The 19,198-nt window shown below is 40.2% G+C and overlaps 1 protein-coding gene across 2 annotated transcripts in view; it reads left to right on the top strand.

The window, feature by feature from the left end:
* MMP2 (matrix metallopeptidase 2) overlaps window positions 1-16,773 on the top strand; it is a 37,075-nt gene extending 20,302 nt beyond the window's left edge. Inside the window, exons 8-13 of one of the 2 annotated variants that reach the window (XM_074157825.1) lie at window positions 907-1,062; window positions 2,843-2,996; window positions 8,758-8,894; window positions 10,738-10,897; window positions 14,481-14,590; window positions 15,755-16,773. In XM_074157825.1, coding sequence (XP_074013926.1) covers window positions 907-1,062; window positions 2,843-2,996; window positions 8,758-8,894; window positions 10,738-10,897; window positions 14,481-14,590; window positions 15,755-15,858 — 821 coding nt within the window. In that variant the 3' untranslated portion in view covers window positions 15,859-16,773. The remainder of the gene's footprint in view (window positions 1-906; window positions 1,063-2,842; window positions 2,997-8,757; window positions 8,895-10,737; window positions 10,898-14,480; window positions 14,591-15,754) is intronic. The other variant, XM_074157826.1, reaches the window with a different exon arrangement.
* Window positions 16,774-19,198: the final 2,425 nt, after the last annotated feature.

Genomic DNA, 19,198 nt, shown 5'->3' with positions numbered 1-19,198 from the left:
AAAATACAAACCCTTTAATAAATAAATAAACGTTTTGCTCATCACCAGTTTTACTTTCCAAGGCTAAAAGCCACAAATACTATAGTATTTCACTAATACGTAATAATTATACTCTGATATCGGCCGAATTAGGAAGAAATGTTAAATGTAAAAAATTAGTACATTTGTGACTGATATTGCTGAAGAAGAAAAGCATGTTTAAAAACTGAGAGACAGTATAATGTTTGTATAGTGAATATTGGTATTTAAAACTATTTTGGTTAATCTTTGTCCTTATTTGTAAAATGGGTAAAATTAAACGTAGCAAAAGGCTTTTTTACACATTTACAAACAAATGCGAGATTCAGGTTTTTCTTTTATGATGAAAATAACTGCTAAATTTCAGACTTTGGGTGTAATTGATAAAATGTCATCCTATGATAAGAGAGTTTTTTCAACCTAAGAATGTTTGGTACAACAGTACTGATGCAGGTTCTGTTAACAGATGCACAGATCTACAGACCTGTTTATCACTTGCATGTCATTTCCTGATGAAAAGTAAGATTTGAGGTCTAGATTACAAGCTTAATTCTTCTGTGCTTAAAAAAAGCACAGAAATCTGATTTTATTTGCTACACTTCCTTTTTTTTTGCAGAAGTATTAAGACTGTGACCAAAGTCACTTGCATGTGAGAGAGCACCAAACATCAGCTACAGAAGAGGTTTTAGAGTCTCTCTAATGAAATGTCATTTCTGGCAATATGTATGACATTCACCATTGGAGGCTGTAAATACTAATTATGATACTTATTATTGGGAGATTTTTGATGGGTAGCAAGGAAAATGAGATGAGGCGGCTGTGAATAACCCATGTGGTACACTTCTATTTAGATGTATGCGGCTAACGCTATCTTGCTGTGTTATTTAGGATACAGTCTCTTCTTGGTTGCTGCTCACGAATTTGGCCATGCTATGGGATTAGAGCACTCGGAGGATCCAGGAGCTCTTATGGCCCCGATCTACACCTACACCAAAAACTTTCGGCTTTCTCAGGATGACATTAAAGGGATCCAGGAGCTTTATGGTAAAGTCCTCCCTCGTCAGCAGAACTCACCAGAAAAGTTTGCAGCACAGGTTGAAATTTGGGACTCAGAACTTGCAGTAAATTACATACTGCACAAAAACCATGCTCTTTCCTTTCTCTCTCCTTTCTTCATGTTATTACCAGGGCTCCTACTTCAATCAAATATCACAATGTAAGGATGAGGGGTCACTAAATTCACTGAACTTACAGAAGCCCCAAAACTCCCCATAATGAAACCTTTAGATGGAAATTTCTAATGCCTTTACTGGGACAATGAAATGCTGTGCTTTTTTCTAGCTTGAAATACCTGATGTGGGTGGGTTTGGGTGTTACTGTCTACAACAGTCTGAGCTTTCCAGATTGTAACTCTCTGTAATAGGGAAAGTTCATTGTTTCCTGTCGCAGCCTGGAAACAGTTCACATGGGCTTCCCACAATTCAAGCCATACATCACAATAACATTTGCAGGGAGTGTGTAGGAGCTGGTACTTCGATGTAAATGTATTTGGCAAGCTCCTGGAGAAAAAGTGATTTAAGTATTTTATGTTGGTGCATTTTTAAAATTTATTATTTTCTCCACGGACACTCTTAGTAAAATGCATAAGTATTATTATAATTGAAGTTCCTTCCATGCATATATTTTCTACCCTGTAGAGGCACAAGCATACCACAGTCAATTAAGCAATCGAAGAAAATCTATACCATTTCTCTTTCTATTCTTTTCACTTCTCTACTGAGATATTTTCTTAACTGTAAGTGACTATATTCTACAGCATTCAACACCGTAGAAATTATAATGAGAATATACCAAAATGATTACCACATGAGACACTTTTTTATCAAAAATCTGATTGGAATCTGCATTTTTTCCTTGTTCTTAGCTGCTTTAATTAAGACTGGGAATTGAGACATGGGCAAGGTTAAGTGAATTTTCTGAGCTTGCATGGCACAACTTTGATAGAGCTCAGAATTTAACCCAGTTCTCTCAAGACACACTTCAAAACTTGAGACAAAACTATCTTTCTTGCCTCTCCATACCTGATAGAACCCTTTACAAACTGTTCTCTATATAAAACAAGTATTCCAAAAAGCCTTTGTTTTCTTCCATTATTATTATCTCAAATCAGCTACACTCCACTTTGTTTTATACAGTAAATAAACCTGACGTGTAAGAAAAAAGGCAAAGGCCTCATAAGGCAACACAGCAGCAGCCAAACGATAAAACAAAATAAAATAAACCGGATGGGAAAGTGCATATTCTGAAGAGCACATTTGGATTATTGATGAGGGCAAGAAGATCATACAAATGGCTCAAAAGGCATCTTTGTAACCTGCAAACTATTGGCACTTCTAGAAAGAAGAGAAATCCACTTTGACATCTCTCTCAGCGGAGATGCAGATAATTCTGAATAGAAGGACTTTGAAATGCATTTCTCTTCTTTTCAGAAGCCAGTGAAATAAAAATTGTAATGTTAACATTCGAACCCAGTCTAATCACTTCTGAATATCTTTAAAGTTAAATAGGCAGCTCAGCACTCATGCAGGCACGGTGTCTTGAATGAGGCCACACAGCAGATAAAGGCAGGACTGGAAGCTAAGGCCTTCTCAGCTGTACTCCACCACCCTTCTTCTGAAATTATTTTATTGTAAGGCTTTTTTTTTCCCCTTCAAGCACTGTCTCCAAATTATTGCCCTTCTACGAGTTGATATTTCATGTTCCCCGTGTTAACTCTGCAGCACCGTATTTCAGGGTAACAGAATATTTCTGTTCACCATTACAGAAGTATCGACCGATGTCGAACCCGGACCAGGGCCAGGCCCGGGGCCAGGCCCACGTCCAACCCTGGGACCTGTCACTCCAGAGCTCTGCAAGCACGACATTGTCTTTGATGGAGTCGCACAAATCAGGGGAGAAACGTTTTTCTTCAAAGATAGGTAAGTGAGATGAAGTGCTTATGAATGGGGCCTCAAGTGGAGGGATCTGTCAGACCTATTGTTCAAAATCTAGAAATTTATTATCAGACACAAACTCTGCCCTTTCTTTTGTGTGTTCAGAGACAGCAAAGTGTCCTAATAAACTCCTAAGGGAAAGAGATGGCAAATTCTGGTTTTATGGTTAAATAATGTGGTGCCACAAGGCTACGCTGCTGGCTCATAGTCAACTTGGTTTCCACGAGGACCCCTAGGTCCTTTTTCACAAAGCTGTTTTCCAGCCCATTGGCCCACAGTATGTAGTGGTGTTTGGGGCTGTTCCTCCCAGGTGCTGGATCCTGAACTGGCCTTTCCTGAACTGTGTGATGTCCCTGTCATCCCATTTCTCCACGGGTGTAGGTGCCTCTGGATGACAGTACAACCCTCTGCTGTATCAGCCACTCCTCCCAGTTCCAGGTCACCAGCAAACTTGCTGAGGCTGCACTCTGCCCCATCATCCAGATCATTACTGAAGCTGTTAAACAGTCTTCTAACCAGTACTGACACCTGAGGTACACCACTAGTTACTGGCCTCCAGCTAGACTTCATACCACTGACCACATCCTCTAGGCCTGGCCAGTCAGCCAATTTTCTGTCCACCTCACCGTCTGCTTGCCTCACCCATACTTCAACAGTGTCTCTACGAGAATCTTACTGGAAACAGGGTCAAAAACCTTCCTGACCTGCTCTCCCCTCATCTATCAAGCCAGTCATTTCATCACAGAAGGTTGTCAGGTTGGTCAAGCCTGACATCCCCTTTGAGAATCCATGCTGACTACTCCCAACCACCTTCACGTCCAAAAGATTGTCTGTAATTAGAGACAGGTGAGATGATTATGCCATAAATTCATCTTTTCTTAGAGCTATTCTCAAACTTTGAGAGTCTGGAATTTTGACCTTCAGTCATTATTTTAGGCAGTTTTGTGGTGGTTTTTAGTTTCTGGCCTACACTGGAATTGCACATGCCAAGATGCTATGACAGACTGGGCTGGTGGTAGTTCTAGCTAAAATCAGGACAAGGAAATGCCACAAACCTCACAAAAAAAGCCTCTCTTCATGATATTTTCTGCCCAATTTTAGAGATTTGATAGCAAAATATTAACCCTGGTGTCAGCCCCACTGGCTTCTGTGGAGTCACACAAGGGTTGCTCAAAAGGGTGAAGTGACACACACCTCAAACACAACACATCCAAAGTTCTAAATGCTTATGCAAACCAGATATGACCCCCCAAAATCTGTAGAGACTTACCCATCTGTAATGTTAATCACAAAATTAGCAATGGAAGACATGCATTAGCCAGTCTACTGCCTGCCAAAGAAGGATTCATTCCCTATAAAATATTTTCGGATGCTTTTTGTAGCAAAATGTACAAGGATTTCAGCAACCTACAAGTAATTCAGCAATGGAAATCCCATCACTTCCAGTGAAGTAGAGCTCCGGAGTCACTGTCCTTCCTGATTTCATTTCATATAGTCTGCACTCTGGGGTAAAACTTCAAATCTGATTGCAGGAAAATTTCCAATCTCAGCTTCTGAAAACACCTCTCCAAAAAAAATAGTTCATCCGAAGTTAGTGGCAATAATCTCAAATGCCTCTTCTACCATGGAGACATTCTTTCAGCAAATCTTCAGTTTCAGCATAGCTTTCATTATGATGGCCTAGTCCAAAGAGGATCTGCTCCCTTCCCGTGTTCGTAAAGACATAATTATGGAAATCTGTGAGCAAAATCTCGTGATTAAACCCTGAGTGCTTTAATCCAGGTTTTATCCAAAATCATTAAATAACAGTATTACGTGACTTGTGGCTGCTGCAATAACACATCAAGGACACTGGTGACTGGGATAGGCTCCATGTGTGCAAGGGCTCCAAGGCAGAAGACACACAAAGGCATTTTTGATGAAAGAGCAGAGACATTCCTGATAAAATGAGGTGGCTGCGCAGCTGCAGCTCCCACTGCCTTTGCCAGGGCCCGTATTACCCAGCTGCTCAGCAATGAAGAGCATCTCCTAAGGAGTACGGGACTTGGCAGCAGCACGGTGAGAGACACTAAAGCTCCTTTATCCCTTCCATAAATCAACGCCCAATTTGAAATCGTTTATCCCCAGTTACCCTGAACATTCTCCCAAAGCCGTTGAAGATCTAGGCCCACATAAGTTCATTGCGTGTGCCCAAATCAAACACCGTCTCCTATCAGATAAGAAGACCACAAGCATCTGAAGCTGACAGAAGTATTATATAGCAGCTGTTTGTTGCTCCAGATGTCAGAGCTGAAATTTAAAAGGGAGCAAGAACCAACAAACCAGACCCCCCCTCACAAAACACCAATTTAATAGTTATCTGTATCTGCTGTGGTGTGAAGACCAGCCATGTCCTCCAGATTTAAATACTCAGCAAGGAGACGTGAAGGCTTTATGGCTACGCTGCCCAGTTTGACTCTACTCACCAGCTTTTCATAACAAAAAGTCATGGGTAAGAAGGTAATTTTACAGTCTATAGTATACAGCAATTCCTTCTGTGCATTTCCTTCTAGTTCCCACCTGTGTGACACCCAGGTAGCGGTGCTTTGGGTTTGAAGTTTGACTTCATCTTTCATAGGCTTTGTGTTTTAGCAATGTAGAAACTGGGATTAAAAACCCTGGTTGTAAGAACTAACGTTCCCCGTTTCTAATACAGCTGCTATGGGCAAAAAGGGTTCATTCCGCCTGTCCGTGGGGATACCTGTGATACCTTTTGTGCTATTCCTCTCGGCCCCCTCAGTGGCAGGCTGATTCCTTGCAGTCCAGTGATCCCTAATGGCAAGAAATAGCCCTTTCTCGGCCTGTTGACCTGACAGCACCAACAGATCAGGCTCACAAAAAGCCAGCACTGGACCCTTGCATCAACAAGCTGCCCAGAGCAGACCCCGCTGCCCCAGGCTAACGAACTTGCCAAAACCAGTGCCCGCTTTCGCTAGCAGAGCCATCAGGGAGCTGAGGTGTCCACCTCAGCTCGGCGCCTCCAAAAGGAGAAGCATTCTCCCAGCAGTACAAAACCCTTCCCACAGTATTCGCAGCATTCCCATCCTCTTTGCTCACTTGTGGGCCTCGGTTTTCAGCCAGACCTCCACCTTGCTTCTGCTTTTGTAAACTGGTAACCGCGCAAGGCTTGATCCAACAAGGAGCAGCTTAATATCTACTCCTAAATCAGCAAAGCGATTCAGTATTCTATATAATCCCAACAACACAGAAGTATTTCACATTCAGATGCAGTTGGTCAAAGAACTATGCAAATACCAAACCAATCTGTTCAAACTGACTCATGCTTTATCTAACAGGCAGCAAAGGCAGACAATCGTTGAATTGTTTTGCTCTGGAATGGCTCTGCCTGTCAGTCTCGCAGCTTTCCAAATATCAGGCAAAGCAGCATTATGACTCACTTTAGGAATTCAAAAAAACAGATGTCTATCATGTGTTGTGTGACTTTTATGATTCATGAAAACGACCATAGCATCCAACTGTCATATTACACAGGCAAAAGGACTAAATAACAAAAAGGAGGTCAGATCAGATTCTTTCCAAAAAGTATTTTTACCTCCCCTCTCAAACCAAGGAAATAAAAGGGAATTAACTGGAGGTGCTGCTGGCCATAGAGCCACTGGGCACAGAATCCTCCAAGCAACAAGTGTGCCTGAGTACAGTATTTATGCAGATGCTTCTGTTCTGAAAGTGAGTAAAAATCCAAGCTTCTGAAGTTTACCAACACGTTAAAAAAGACCCTTTACATAATGGCATGTAATAGGAATAATAACAACAGCAACAATAGAAAATCTTGATTACGTTAAAATATAATGTAATACGTACTGTAACAAAGTACTAAATCTCTCTGTAAATGTAATATTAAAATTTAACCTGAATGAGTCAAAACATTTTAACATGTTCAGAGTGAAATGAGAAAGCCAAAGAACTAATTTCACCATTTCCTCAATAAGATGAGTAGAAATAAAAATACCTCCTACCCAATTCAAAAACAAAAGAAAACTCAGCTTTGACAAAGTTTCCCTTTCTACGAGAAAACCTCACCATTTTAACAAGTCCCTTGAAATATGTGCTTTAATAAAAACCCAGTGTTCAAGTCTCCACTGGCTCTGGAAAGTTTGGAATTCATGCATATAGTAATTATTAGTGCTGACTCAGCCATAAATCAGGTCCAAATTTGATTGAGAATTCTGTAACTTGGATTTTTAAAGAAGCTACTTTTATGAATGCAGCGTTAGAAAGATTTGTTATATGGATTGCCTTTTCACATCGTATTGGATCTGCTTTTCTGTCTAAGAAGAGCTGCATGAAACAAACCTTATTACCTTTTACAGAGCTTCACGTGTCAAGAGCAAGAGTAATTAGCTAAATGCTTTATAAATGCTCTTTTAAATGAAAATTATGAGCTACGCCCAGAGATATTTTTGTACATGTTAAAAATACATATATGTACGCAAAATGAGAGTAAGTTAACATATTACTATCTTAATTATTAGTACAATATGTCAGGTTAAATTAATACATATTTTTTATTAAGAGACAAAAAACCCAATGCACTTGCCCGTTGTACTCTTCCTCGTATCAAACACGATAGATTATCATAATCCAGTATGCAGCAACTAATCATACTTGCAAATGCATTTCAAAATCTTTTATTTGTCCTAGCTAGCTCTGCATGCAAACTTCTGTTGCTACAAATACAGCAATTTATTAAATGAATTTCGAACTGCTCCTCCAAGCTTTAGGCAAAACCAAAATTCAATTGCAGATCCTGGTTTTCTCAAAGGTATAATTACTCTGGGTAGGAATGGGTAATGACTATTTATACTCTGCCAAAAGTAAAATGTAGCGCCTTGAGCTTCAGCAACATAATAATGGTAAAAGCTGTTTGACCTGAGAATTTAATAGCTATAGCTTGGTGCAAGAGTGATTCCACCAGTCTGCTGATTTTGCATTTTATGACCATGGCAAAACTTTTGTTCTGTTGTGGAAAAAAGTTGTTCGTTCTATGAAGGAGGAAATAGCAGTGTCATTTTTAATACCAAAAGCCCTCAGCACAAAGCTCTGCCATTTAAAGATAATTACAGCTTTTTAAAGCTTAAATCAAATGATGATCCTACTTTTACATAAAATAGGCAATAAATTACCCTTTGCATTTCTCTAATGAATATTTTTAGTGCTAGCAGTTTCTTTTACAGCCAAGCTCACTTCCAAGCAGTTTGATATACCGTTATTAAATTTGAACTTTTAGTCACTACAATAGTAATTGCAAGAGCAATTCACGGAATACAAATCCCTGCTTTTGTCAGCCACTCATCCATCTGCTCCGTACACAACAGCAGGAGAGCTCTAATAGTTTAAATGCCTTGTAAATGAGTTTATTTGTATACTCCCAGCACGGGACACATTTTGCCCTGATGCAAAAAGCAACAGGAACTCCAAAGCAATCAGTGCGAGCGATTTCACCTGCAGTCCAGCGTGCAGCTTATTGTGTGACTGTTTTAGCAACATGCTTCTAAATGAGCGATTTGGCTTTTCAGTCACTGTAGGAAAACAGTCACAAGTGTGTGTTGCTGCTAGTGTGTGTGTGTGTGCGCGCGCGCATGTGTGTATGCGCACGCTCACGCGGCCTTTGCCAGAAATGACGAGAAACAGATGTGCTGGTGAATTAGTTCATTGTAAATCTCGTACAATTTTCTGTTCTGCTCAGATTCATGTGGAGGACTGTAAACCCCCGAGGAAAACCCACAGGTCCTCTTCTTGTTGCTACGTTCTGGCCTGATCTGCCAGAGAAAATTGATGCCGTCTACGAGGCCCCTCAGGATGAGAAGGCTGTGTTTTTTTCAGGTATTGGGTTTAAGTTTTAAAATGAAAGTAGGCATTTGCATAAAAGTCATGTTCGGGCTGGGTTTCCTCCGAGTTGTAAGAGGGCCAGGGACTGGCCTGCCTCAGAGCCAATACAGCCAGAGGGTACGGGTGACAGATCTCAGACATCCCGTGCCGAGGATTTTAAGACGGGATCTGAAAGACTCTGAACAGCCTCCATAACAACAAAGGGGAGCTCTGAACCCCTAGAAAGATGTAAAAACAACATTAGAATAGAAATAATAGAAATAATAATAGAAAGATATATACAACAATAAGCAAGACTAAACTAGACACGCTATTTAAAACAAAAAGCAACAACATTGAGAGCTCTGTTTCATCACTCACTGATCTGTTTTTCTTCTGTTTCCTCTCACTTTAAGCTATTGTCTCTGTAAATGCTGCTTGAGAAGATTAGACCTTTTTTCCCACCCTGTGCCTTTCCTTGTGTCTTCCTCTTTTGCCAAAGACTGACTTCCACTCTGCCTTCCAAGTGTCTGCCTCGGCGGCTCCGCAGGCAGAGGATACGGGCGGCCGTGTGAGCGAGGAGGGTAACAGGAAGCCTTCCTCTGTCCCTCCTAAATCACACATATGGCTCAGCTGTACTGGCCAAATTAGCAGAGCTGGGAGGCTCTTCTCACCAGGAACAACTGCGCCAGCAAAAACCGGGCTCCAGTATCTACTAAAAACATGACTAAACATCTCCAATCATGTAAAAAACATATGGCCAATGCTGCTGTACATTTTTACAGGAGGGTAAAAGTAACGATAATCTATTCCACATGTCTCAAAGGCCATTTGCTTTAGTTTACATGGAGGAAAAAAAATAAAGCTTAAAAAAGTTTTATTTCAACCAAGCCAAAATGCTTTAAATATTGTGTATACTTTTTATAATACTATTACATCTACACCTCTCCCTCTGTCTTTGTAATTTCCAGGAAAATGTAACTAACCTGCTTTTTAAAAAAATAAAACAAAACAAAAATAACTATCAAACAAACAGGGGTTTGAAAGTCACCTGTAATCCAACTACCTTAAAATACTTAGTACTGAGACCCACCCTTTGCTCCTGAACAGTGAAATGCCTTCTCAGGAACTCAAGCGCTACACTTTACACTTTTCTCATATTAATACTTGACTGACTTTCTTTCACACTAGCACAGAATCAAAGAAATGTCCTTTCATGAATGAATCTTTCCATGGCTTTCAGTGTATCCAGTGAGGGTGTTTACTAAGTAAATTATAATTCCATGTAAAGAACACAGAATACTTGTACATCTTCCACTAGTACAGATTTGAAGAGACATTAGAAAATCTCATATGACAAAAGATAACAGAAATAGGAACTCTGGGCAAAAAATTCCCATTAATTGCCCCCCAAAAATATTTTTTTTTAAAAATCACTCAAAAAAACCAATGGAGGGTGAACATAAGCTGCTGCATTTGAACTTCAGGTGCCCTTGCCTGGTTTCAGACCATCTTCATCACACAAAAACTTGCCACTATTAACTACCTGTTTTAACATAACCCCAGCTGTACTAAGTGTCTGCCTCAAAGATGAGACAGCTGAGGAGAAAGGAAGAGCATGGTGAGGTGATGTCCTTTGCCAGGAAGCAATTTAAGACATTTAAAAGGCAACAGCAGCAATTGTAATGACACTACAGCTGCAGTCTAATCTAGCGCTTCACAGATGGTATAACACCAGAAAGACTAGTAGTACAGTTAGTGCAATAAAAAGCCCCGTACCAAAGCATAAAAGAAGAAATCCTCCTCTGTATCTGATTAATACACAGTCTTTGTTTGCTTTGTTTTCTCCCCTACCTAGGAAATGAGTACTGGGTTTATTCAGCCAGTAACCTGGACAGGGGCTATCCAAAGAAACTCACCAACCTGGGACTACCCCCTGATGTGCAACGTGTTGATGCAGCTTTTAACTGGGGCAGGAACAAGAGGACATACATTTTTGCTGGAGACAGATACTGGAAGTAAGATGCATTGAAGGGGTGGTGGGATGCTGTCAGCCGAGCTGTGTCTCTAGGATTGAATGCCCTCTGAGTTTCAGGAGGCAGGAAGCAAACATGGGGGTTTCATCTTTGGAGAATATAAAATCCACGCTGACAGCAGCGGTGAGCAAGGATGCTGAACCAGGGAGTATGGATTTGGTACAGCAGCAGCAGGAAACTAGCACCTATTTGAGAAAACAGCTTACAAGGGAAGAGGATATCTGGGAGTCTCTTTCAGGCTGCTCACCACTAACAACCCATCCCTCAACCCCTACATACCAGGAACTGCCCCACATCAGTCTCAGGCTCTTCAGAGGGGCAAGCTGTCCCTACTGCCAGCTCACAACTGCTGGGAGAAAACTCTGACAGGAAGTTTTTTTTTGAGATATTCAAGGTGAAGCTCGACGAGGCCCTGGGCAACCTGGTCTAGTTGGGGGTGTCCCTGCTGACTGCGGGGAGGTCGGACTAGATGACCTTTGGAGGTCCCTTCCGGCCTGGACCAATCTATGAATCTATGAATTCCTTAAAAAGGGGCTGATCTCCAATCTCTTGAAGCCAAAGACTGAGCAGACTGCCTTTGAAATTCTTTCACTAAGCCATCAGGTTTGGAGGCCCTGGATGTGAAAGGAAGAGCAGTGTGACCAGCAAAGCACACTGGGGATGGCTGTAAAACCTTTCAGCAGCTGATGTACCGGCCACTAGCACATTTGCTCTACTAACAGGGTTGGCACTGAGGAGATGTGAACCGACCACGAGAAGTGTATCTGTTAGCGCTTTGGGAAAAATCTTAGCTTCAATTCCTTTTGACCGTCTCTACGATCCTTTTCGTGTTTCCAGTAAATGCTCAGAGAAGTTTTTGGTGCAAAGAACACCAACAAATGTGGTATTCCACAAATGCGTGCAACTCTGTATTTGCACTAAGGTTCTGCTTGAAGGACTGTAGAGAAGCAAAATATGATGCAACATAAGCAACCAAACTCAGGTGACTTGCTGCCACGGTCTGTCCAGGAACAATCTTGGACTCTTAGATTAGGAAGGAATGTCCTTAAAATGTCTCAAGGCTATTACTATGGTAGAAATAACTATCCTACATTGCATCTGATGAAAAGTCTGCTACTTATATTTAATAGAAATTCGTTATCATAACTGGCAGGAAGATCTGGCACAAAAGATCATCTTAAAAAGCAGACACACTTTGATGCTTTGGGAAGCTTTGTGAGTTACCTCCGTGCTGCCTGTCAGAATGGCACGAGAACAAACCCGAGACACTGACTCCTGCTTTCACCATCAGAGGTCTCTTCCAGGAACAGGACTTGAAGTCAGGAATGCAGGCATTAAACAACAGCTGAAAGCTGAACCATTCATTAACTGACAATTTAGAGGAAAGTTAAACATCAGAAACAATCACCAGAAATCTAAAAGATTCTCCAAGCTCCATAATTGAGTCCATTTTATGTGAACATTAATTTAATGTTATGATCAAACTGCATGAGTGTCTTTTTTATATCCTAATGGCTGTGGATTCCTGTAAGTAAATAAAATACCCTTTCACAATTGCCATTTGATCATAACTTTCTTTCAATTACTCTGAGGACAATACTCTTCTCCATTACCTGGGAAAAAAAAAAAAAAAAAAAAAAAAAAAGAAAGAACTACTTAAAAGCTAAAGAATGCTATTAATTTTTTAATGTCATTTTGCAGAGACCATCTTAAACGTTTGCAAGGAGCTCCAATACAGCCATCTGCAATACTTGGGATTCCTACCAAACCCTATAGACCATGAGTTAGCAAAAAGCTGCTTCTCTCCTCTGTACCAATGACTGTTTTGATTAACTGTACTCCAGGGCCTCCAAGTAATTCATCGCTCTAATCACAGACAGTATTTCTATCAAAGTACCTTATCAATTGCAGTCACCGCAGAATGCATAATTTATTCTTAAGGAATCAAAATAAGCTTAAGAGATTTCTGTCTGTGTAAAGAAGGAAGTAAGCAGTTGACAAATATTTCAGAAAAAAACGCACCTCCGTCTAACACAGACGCTATAACCCTTAAGTACGTGGCTGTTTTATTTTATACAAGGACTCTGCCACATGGAATCAAAATAGTTACATACCATAGGCCTTCCTGTGCCATTATCACACTCACTTTAAATGGATTTTTTGGAAGCCTTCTCCTCTCCCTCTTTCCAGCCCCAAGCTATTTTAGTGTTGTCAAAACAAGATTATTAAGCAAAGCAAAGTTCTGTGAAGGAGAGGAAGAGGAGGTGGCTCAGATTCCACAGCTGAACTTTTAAAGCTGTGGTACTAGATTTTCTTTAAATATCCAAGGAAAAAAAAAAATAAGTAATTTACATTAGTCATTATAATTGATTTTGACCATTTGTACTGGTGTAACTTTGGACACAATCCAAGTAGTTCCATATAGCAACGGGGGAAAAGTAACTCAAGACACGTATAGATATAGAGAAATAGTATCAAGAACACAAATGCTTCCCTCCCTCCCTCCAGTACTAGTCACAGACGACCTCCCTGAAGCCCACGGCTCCTGCAGGGGTGCTGCTGGGGGGGACCGAGGCCCCACATGCTTTGGAAGCCTGGTTCAAACTGTCTCCCAAACATGCTCCCCAGGACATCTCCACTCCTCCTGCTCAGCACTGACTCCCATCTAGAAATCCAAAAAATGGGGAAACGAGGCCACAGTCTTGCTCCTTCCATCTTCGTTCTCAAGGACCTTTCATCCCTGGGGCATTTATTCCCTATATATGGAAAGGAAGATCCTGGATTACTTGTTTGTGGAAGAGTAAAACTGGCTTAGCACAAATCCATCTTTGCATACTACAGCGGAAAGAGTAAATGAGAGAACTGATCATCCGCAGAGGTGGATACAGACAGATCCACTCCCATCTGAAGGCCACTGCAAACCAGATCTGACTTCCATGGAGTTTGGTGGATTTACAGCAGCACAGCTTTTCCTCTTTAAAGCACAGGCTGTGAAAGCCATTGGGGTTTGGGGTTGTTTTTTTTTCTCCCTCCAAAGAAAAGCATGTATTTTTAACTTGGCATTTATCTGCTGATCACCACTGAGTGAGAGACAGGACTGCATGAAAAATAATAGGATTTTTTAATTAAATGCTAGGGAAAGTAATAAGTAATTTAATAGCAATCCACCAATTACATAGACTACAAGCATATTTCAAATAAGATTTTTAAAAGATAGGCATTCCACATTAAAATCTGCTATCTTCAGATACTAGCTGCTGCCTGAAAAAAGTTACCTTTCCTGGAATTATGTTTGGAATTTTAAAGCCACATTTCTGAAAGGGGTTTTACTTAGAAAGTGCATTTTTAATTCAGCAAGAATTGCATTTCCTAAAGGAAAGATATAAAATTTCACATAGTTTTAATGGAGTGGGGGAATAATTATAATGACAATGTCACAATCTCTGTTATTATGTTTCTGTTTGATTGTTTTATGTAGTCACATTTGCTGAAGACTCCCTGAAAAATTACATCAAATTTTAACATTAAATACAGATTTGTAATGCAGGGATATCATTTTCTTCAGGTACAATGAAGAAAAGAAGAAAATGGAGCTTGCATCCCCTAAATTCATTGCTGACTCTTGGAATGGAGTTCCAGATAACCTGGATGCTGTCCTGGGTCTTGTTGACAGTGGTAAGCTGCAATTCTGACCTAAATCACTCAAACGGTCTCTTATTTGTCTGCTGTGAAACTTACTGGAGACTTTAATTTCTTGTGGTCCATGAGGAGGAGCCAAATTCCCATTCAGCTTTGCAAACTATTGGTTCAAACAAACTTTTTTTCCTCTATTTTCTCTTTAAATATCATTGATAAATACCCTACTAATCACAGTTTAAACTTTCTAAAATGCAACATTTAGCAAATATGACCTCTCCTGAATATTTTTACCCAAGCAAATAACAGTTATGCTGATTTCCCTTTTCATGAAGCTTGTTTAATCTCAATCTCTATCTATCCTTTATCATTTACTTCCTTGAAGTTGAACACTTTGCAAAGCTTAACAAGGCAAGAAACAGCTTTTATTAGAATCTTCCCACTTTTCTCCTTGCTTTTTTTCTTGTTTTTGTTTTTGTTTTGTTTTGTTTTGTTTTGTTTTTAAATTAGCTCTGTGGAGCTTTCTCATGTAGTCTAGTGTTTCTAGTGTCTTTCTAGCGTAGTCTGAGACAGACTAAAGCGACTCCTGCCACCCAATGCCTGACGCACAGGAGGAGGCTTGATTGGGCCAGTCCCTGGGGCTTGGAAATTTCCCAACTTCTTGACAGCTCCATAGGTTCCTCGGTACCAGGATGCGGCCGCAGCATCATTTCAGCATCATCCTGCTCTAGCACAGCCAGAACTTGAGTGCGATAACCTCCTTGATCACAGGCACAAATAGGTTGTATTTTGCCCTTTTATTTAACCTCTTACCCACTGCAGCTGAAAGCCTGGCCCATAGTTTTAAGCAACCTCATATTTTGCACAGATATGCATAAATGTCTGGAAGCACCACTGATATCACATGAGCCTCGACTTGATTACATTTTCAACATCTATTTTGCCAGCAAATATTTCTTCCCAGAAAATTTTGGCTCACAAAATAGTAACCTGACTTCAGGCTCCATTTAAGAAGATCTCTCTTCTCCAGGATAGGATTTTTTATGTATTTTTTAAATAAATCTTTTTTCATTGTGTATAAATATTTCAGAAAATGAGTCTTTCAGTTCATTAAGCTTTATGAAATCAAACAGACAAAAAAAAGCTTTGCTCGAGAATGACATGCCACATAATCTGAGTATGCTTTCTTATTTGCCTTCACAGGATACACCTACTTTTTCAAAGATCAGTACTATCTACAAATGGAAGACAAGAGTTTGAAGATTGTTAAAATTGGCAAGATAAATTCTGACTGGTTGGGTTGCTAAACTGTACGAGATATTAATAACCAAATATTTACTTTTTTGTTATATGCCTTATCTGTAATTAGAAATAGATCTGAATGCTAATTACTGGACCAGTCTGGTACTGGCACCAAAACATTAAGTACCAGTACTGTACACATCAGATAATTTAAGAGCGTTTGCCTCCTCAGTACACAAAAGATGTTTACGTATATATTCTGGTACAAGTTTTCAGTTTTCATGCTAGTCATAGTAATAGAACATCCATCATTCTTTATTCCCCTGGTGCTTAAACAAGGCATTGAAACCATTGAAACCATTGGAGACTGGATCATGCCCCTGTGTTATACACATCCCAAATAGGCTCAAATGAGATGTACCAGCAGTGCACTTTGATTTATTTTTTTTTTTTATTTTTAAATACAACTCTGTTATAAATAGATGATTTGTCTTGCGTTTTTCACCCTTTTGCGAGTTTGATCATTACATCCATTTATTTACATATTTACAGAAAGACTGTCAAAGGCACAGGTTGCCTCAGGATTTGATTTGTGTTAATGCATGATGGAATCATGGCAAGAAACTGTGTTAAAGTATTGTTTTAAAGTACTTTTTATTTTAATACCTTAGTTAAATTTAGCAATTTGCTTCATGCACTTTGTTACTACTATACAACTTGTTTATATGGATGGAATGACTCAGATTTTTGAAGTCAACGCGTTATACATAAAAGTCAAGTACTATTGTTTAACTTGTTTTATTTTTCTGTTCTTTATAATATTGGGGGTTTGTTCGGTTAGGTTTTTTGCTTATCTATTGAGCAACAGAAAATGTTCTTTTCACAATCTGATGGAATGTTTCCCATTAAAAAAATAAAACAGAAAAGAATGTCCCACACACGAAGTGCCAACAATATGAATAAAATCAAATTACACTGTCAACACTTCTCATGGCCAGGCTTCCTCCTATCATTTGAAATTAGAAATTCAGTAGCATGTTACAGTGAAATACCTGTCACAGGAAAGACAATATTACCCAGTATATAACTGCATACTGGATTGATTTAGAAGCCTAGCTTACTTTCTCTGTTAGCTCTAAGATGTGACTGCAGCAATTAATATCAAAGAGATGGTATGGTCCCATGCGTCCACAAAGCCCACTGCCTTCTCAGAACAGTTTACATGCCTATTTTCCACCCTCCTTTTCCTCATCATCCTCCTCATCACAACCCAGACAGGAGGAGTCAGCACAGACACAGCAGTATATTTATCCTGTAGGGAGTGTACAGTTGAGAAACAGAGATGTAAAACCTTCCCCCTGTCCTTGAGATCAGACACCATCCGGCCGAGGATCTCACCCAGCTTCATTAAGGTGAAATTCTTTACGAGAGTCAATGGACTGCATCACGTGAGTGGTCAACCCAGATCCTCCTCAATACATCTCTCACATTGGGTTCATGATTCACAGAACTGGCTAGTGACCAACTAACACCTGAACTAATGATCAACGGGTTTCTTCTCATGTTCTCTACAACTTCAAGTTTACACTCAGTGCTTTCCTGTTCTAGGCAGAGGTTTTTTACTGGTATTCTGAAAAGACACCGCTTCCGAAGTGGCTGCATTTGCCAACTGACTTTTCCATTGCACGCTATCCAGATATAACTCCCGCTTTGGGAAGCTTTTGGTTACTACAGACAATTCTCACCTGGATGAGCCAGTGCTATTTTCACCTACGCCAAAAGAAAAGATGGCTGTCTCCTGAGCACCCCCATTCTCTTCAGGAATCACTAATCACCTTCCCAATTAGTCCTGTACCAGAATCAACAAAATAAGGTACATAACAATGTAGTTGTAATTGCAAAATGTTAGTGTTCTGGTTTTTACAGACACCTGGCAACCTCCTCAGGATTGCAGGATCTATTGAGCCATTGCAGCGATGTATGGTCTGTCCTGACCATAAACATCTTCCTATACTAGCATTGAAAATATTCTAGTTGAAAAATATTCTGTAGCTTTAATGACTGCCAGGAACTCCTTTTGAGTGTTGCAATAATTTCTCCCTGGAGAATTTAAGCTCTTACTGTTTTAAGCATCCTCAATAACCATCCCGTCAAGATTTTTATGTTCTTGTGCCAATACTGCCCCAAACCGCATGCTCCAGCATCTGTATTTAATATGAAGAAGGGGTTTGAAACATAGATATACTAGAGGAACATTCGCAATGGACCTTTTCAGCGCTGAACTTGCTAAATCACATTTCTACTGATGACTGAAATAGTTTCCTTTTCGTCTACAACTTACGTGTATGTTTTGCAACGTTGGCAAATCTACCAGCTTACCTTCTGTAATAATAACACCATAATCCTACAAAACTCCACACATCTGGTGGGTTTAAGGAGTTCTGCTCAGCTTCTTGTCTTGTTCTTGCCTGTTTAAATCCCTTCTCCAATGACTACGTTACCGGCAGAAAAACAGAAATAAATTTTCTAGCCTTAAACGGACTCACCCTTCTTTGAGCTCAGTTTCAGACCGGCAACCTTAAGCTTATCGCAGGTCAATTGTTACAGTTCATGAGCAGAAACAGATGTGTTTACATTTGCCAGGTTATCACCTACATATATCAGACAAGCTGGAGGAGTACATTAACCCTTCTCGTTAACCTTTCACATTTGACCTGTGAAATGCCAAAAGTCACAAAACGTGTCCTGAAAAAGTCTTCAGGTCTAATTCCACTTGCTGGCAGCCGCTTTCCAACTCACTGTTGGAATCCAGAAACAACCTGCTTCACCTCCAGGATATCGCCTAGTCATGATAATGAAGAAGAAACTTAAAAGTTACTTCCATGCATTTTCTGCAGTAAGGGATGCTTTCCTTTTTCCTATGGCCAAACCTCAAGAAATCATACATTCCCTCAATGATTTTGTGTCTGTTCTTTCCTGTTTGTAATGAGTTAACCAGGAGATGGAAAGTCCTTGCCTGAGCACCATTGCAGCTCTGCCTGTACCTGGCCATGTCCCGTGCCAATGTGTCCCACTGACTTGCTTCCCTGTTTGACTTTGGATCTGCCCCATCACTGTGGGGTTTTCTGGTGGCCCCTGGACTCCTGGCTGAACCAGATTACCCTGCCCGGGCCCGCTCTTTTCACCTTTCTCAGGCACTGCGAGACTGTGCCCTTGTCAGTGAAGCCACTGCCCTCGCCTTTCCTGCCCTCAACATGTTTCTCCTAAGACGTTTTCAGGACTGAATGAAGATTTTTACCTACCTTCTTTACAAAGGAAGTAACAGAGGCCAAAAGCAGAAGTATTTATCTCAAAGCCATACAAAACCCAGCGCAAAACTCTATCAAACCCTTACCTAACTTGTTT

This window comes from Numenius arquata, chromosome 13 (assembly GCF_964106895.1).
Source record: "Numenius arquata chromosome 13, bNumArq3.hap1.1, whole genome shotgun sequence".
In the NCBI taxonomy this organism is placed as follows: Eukaryota; Metazoa; Chordata; class Aves; order Charadriiformes; family Scolopacidae; genus Numenius; species Numenius arquata.
This window is presented reverse-complemented; position numbering and strand designations above follow the sequence as displayed.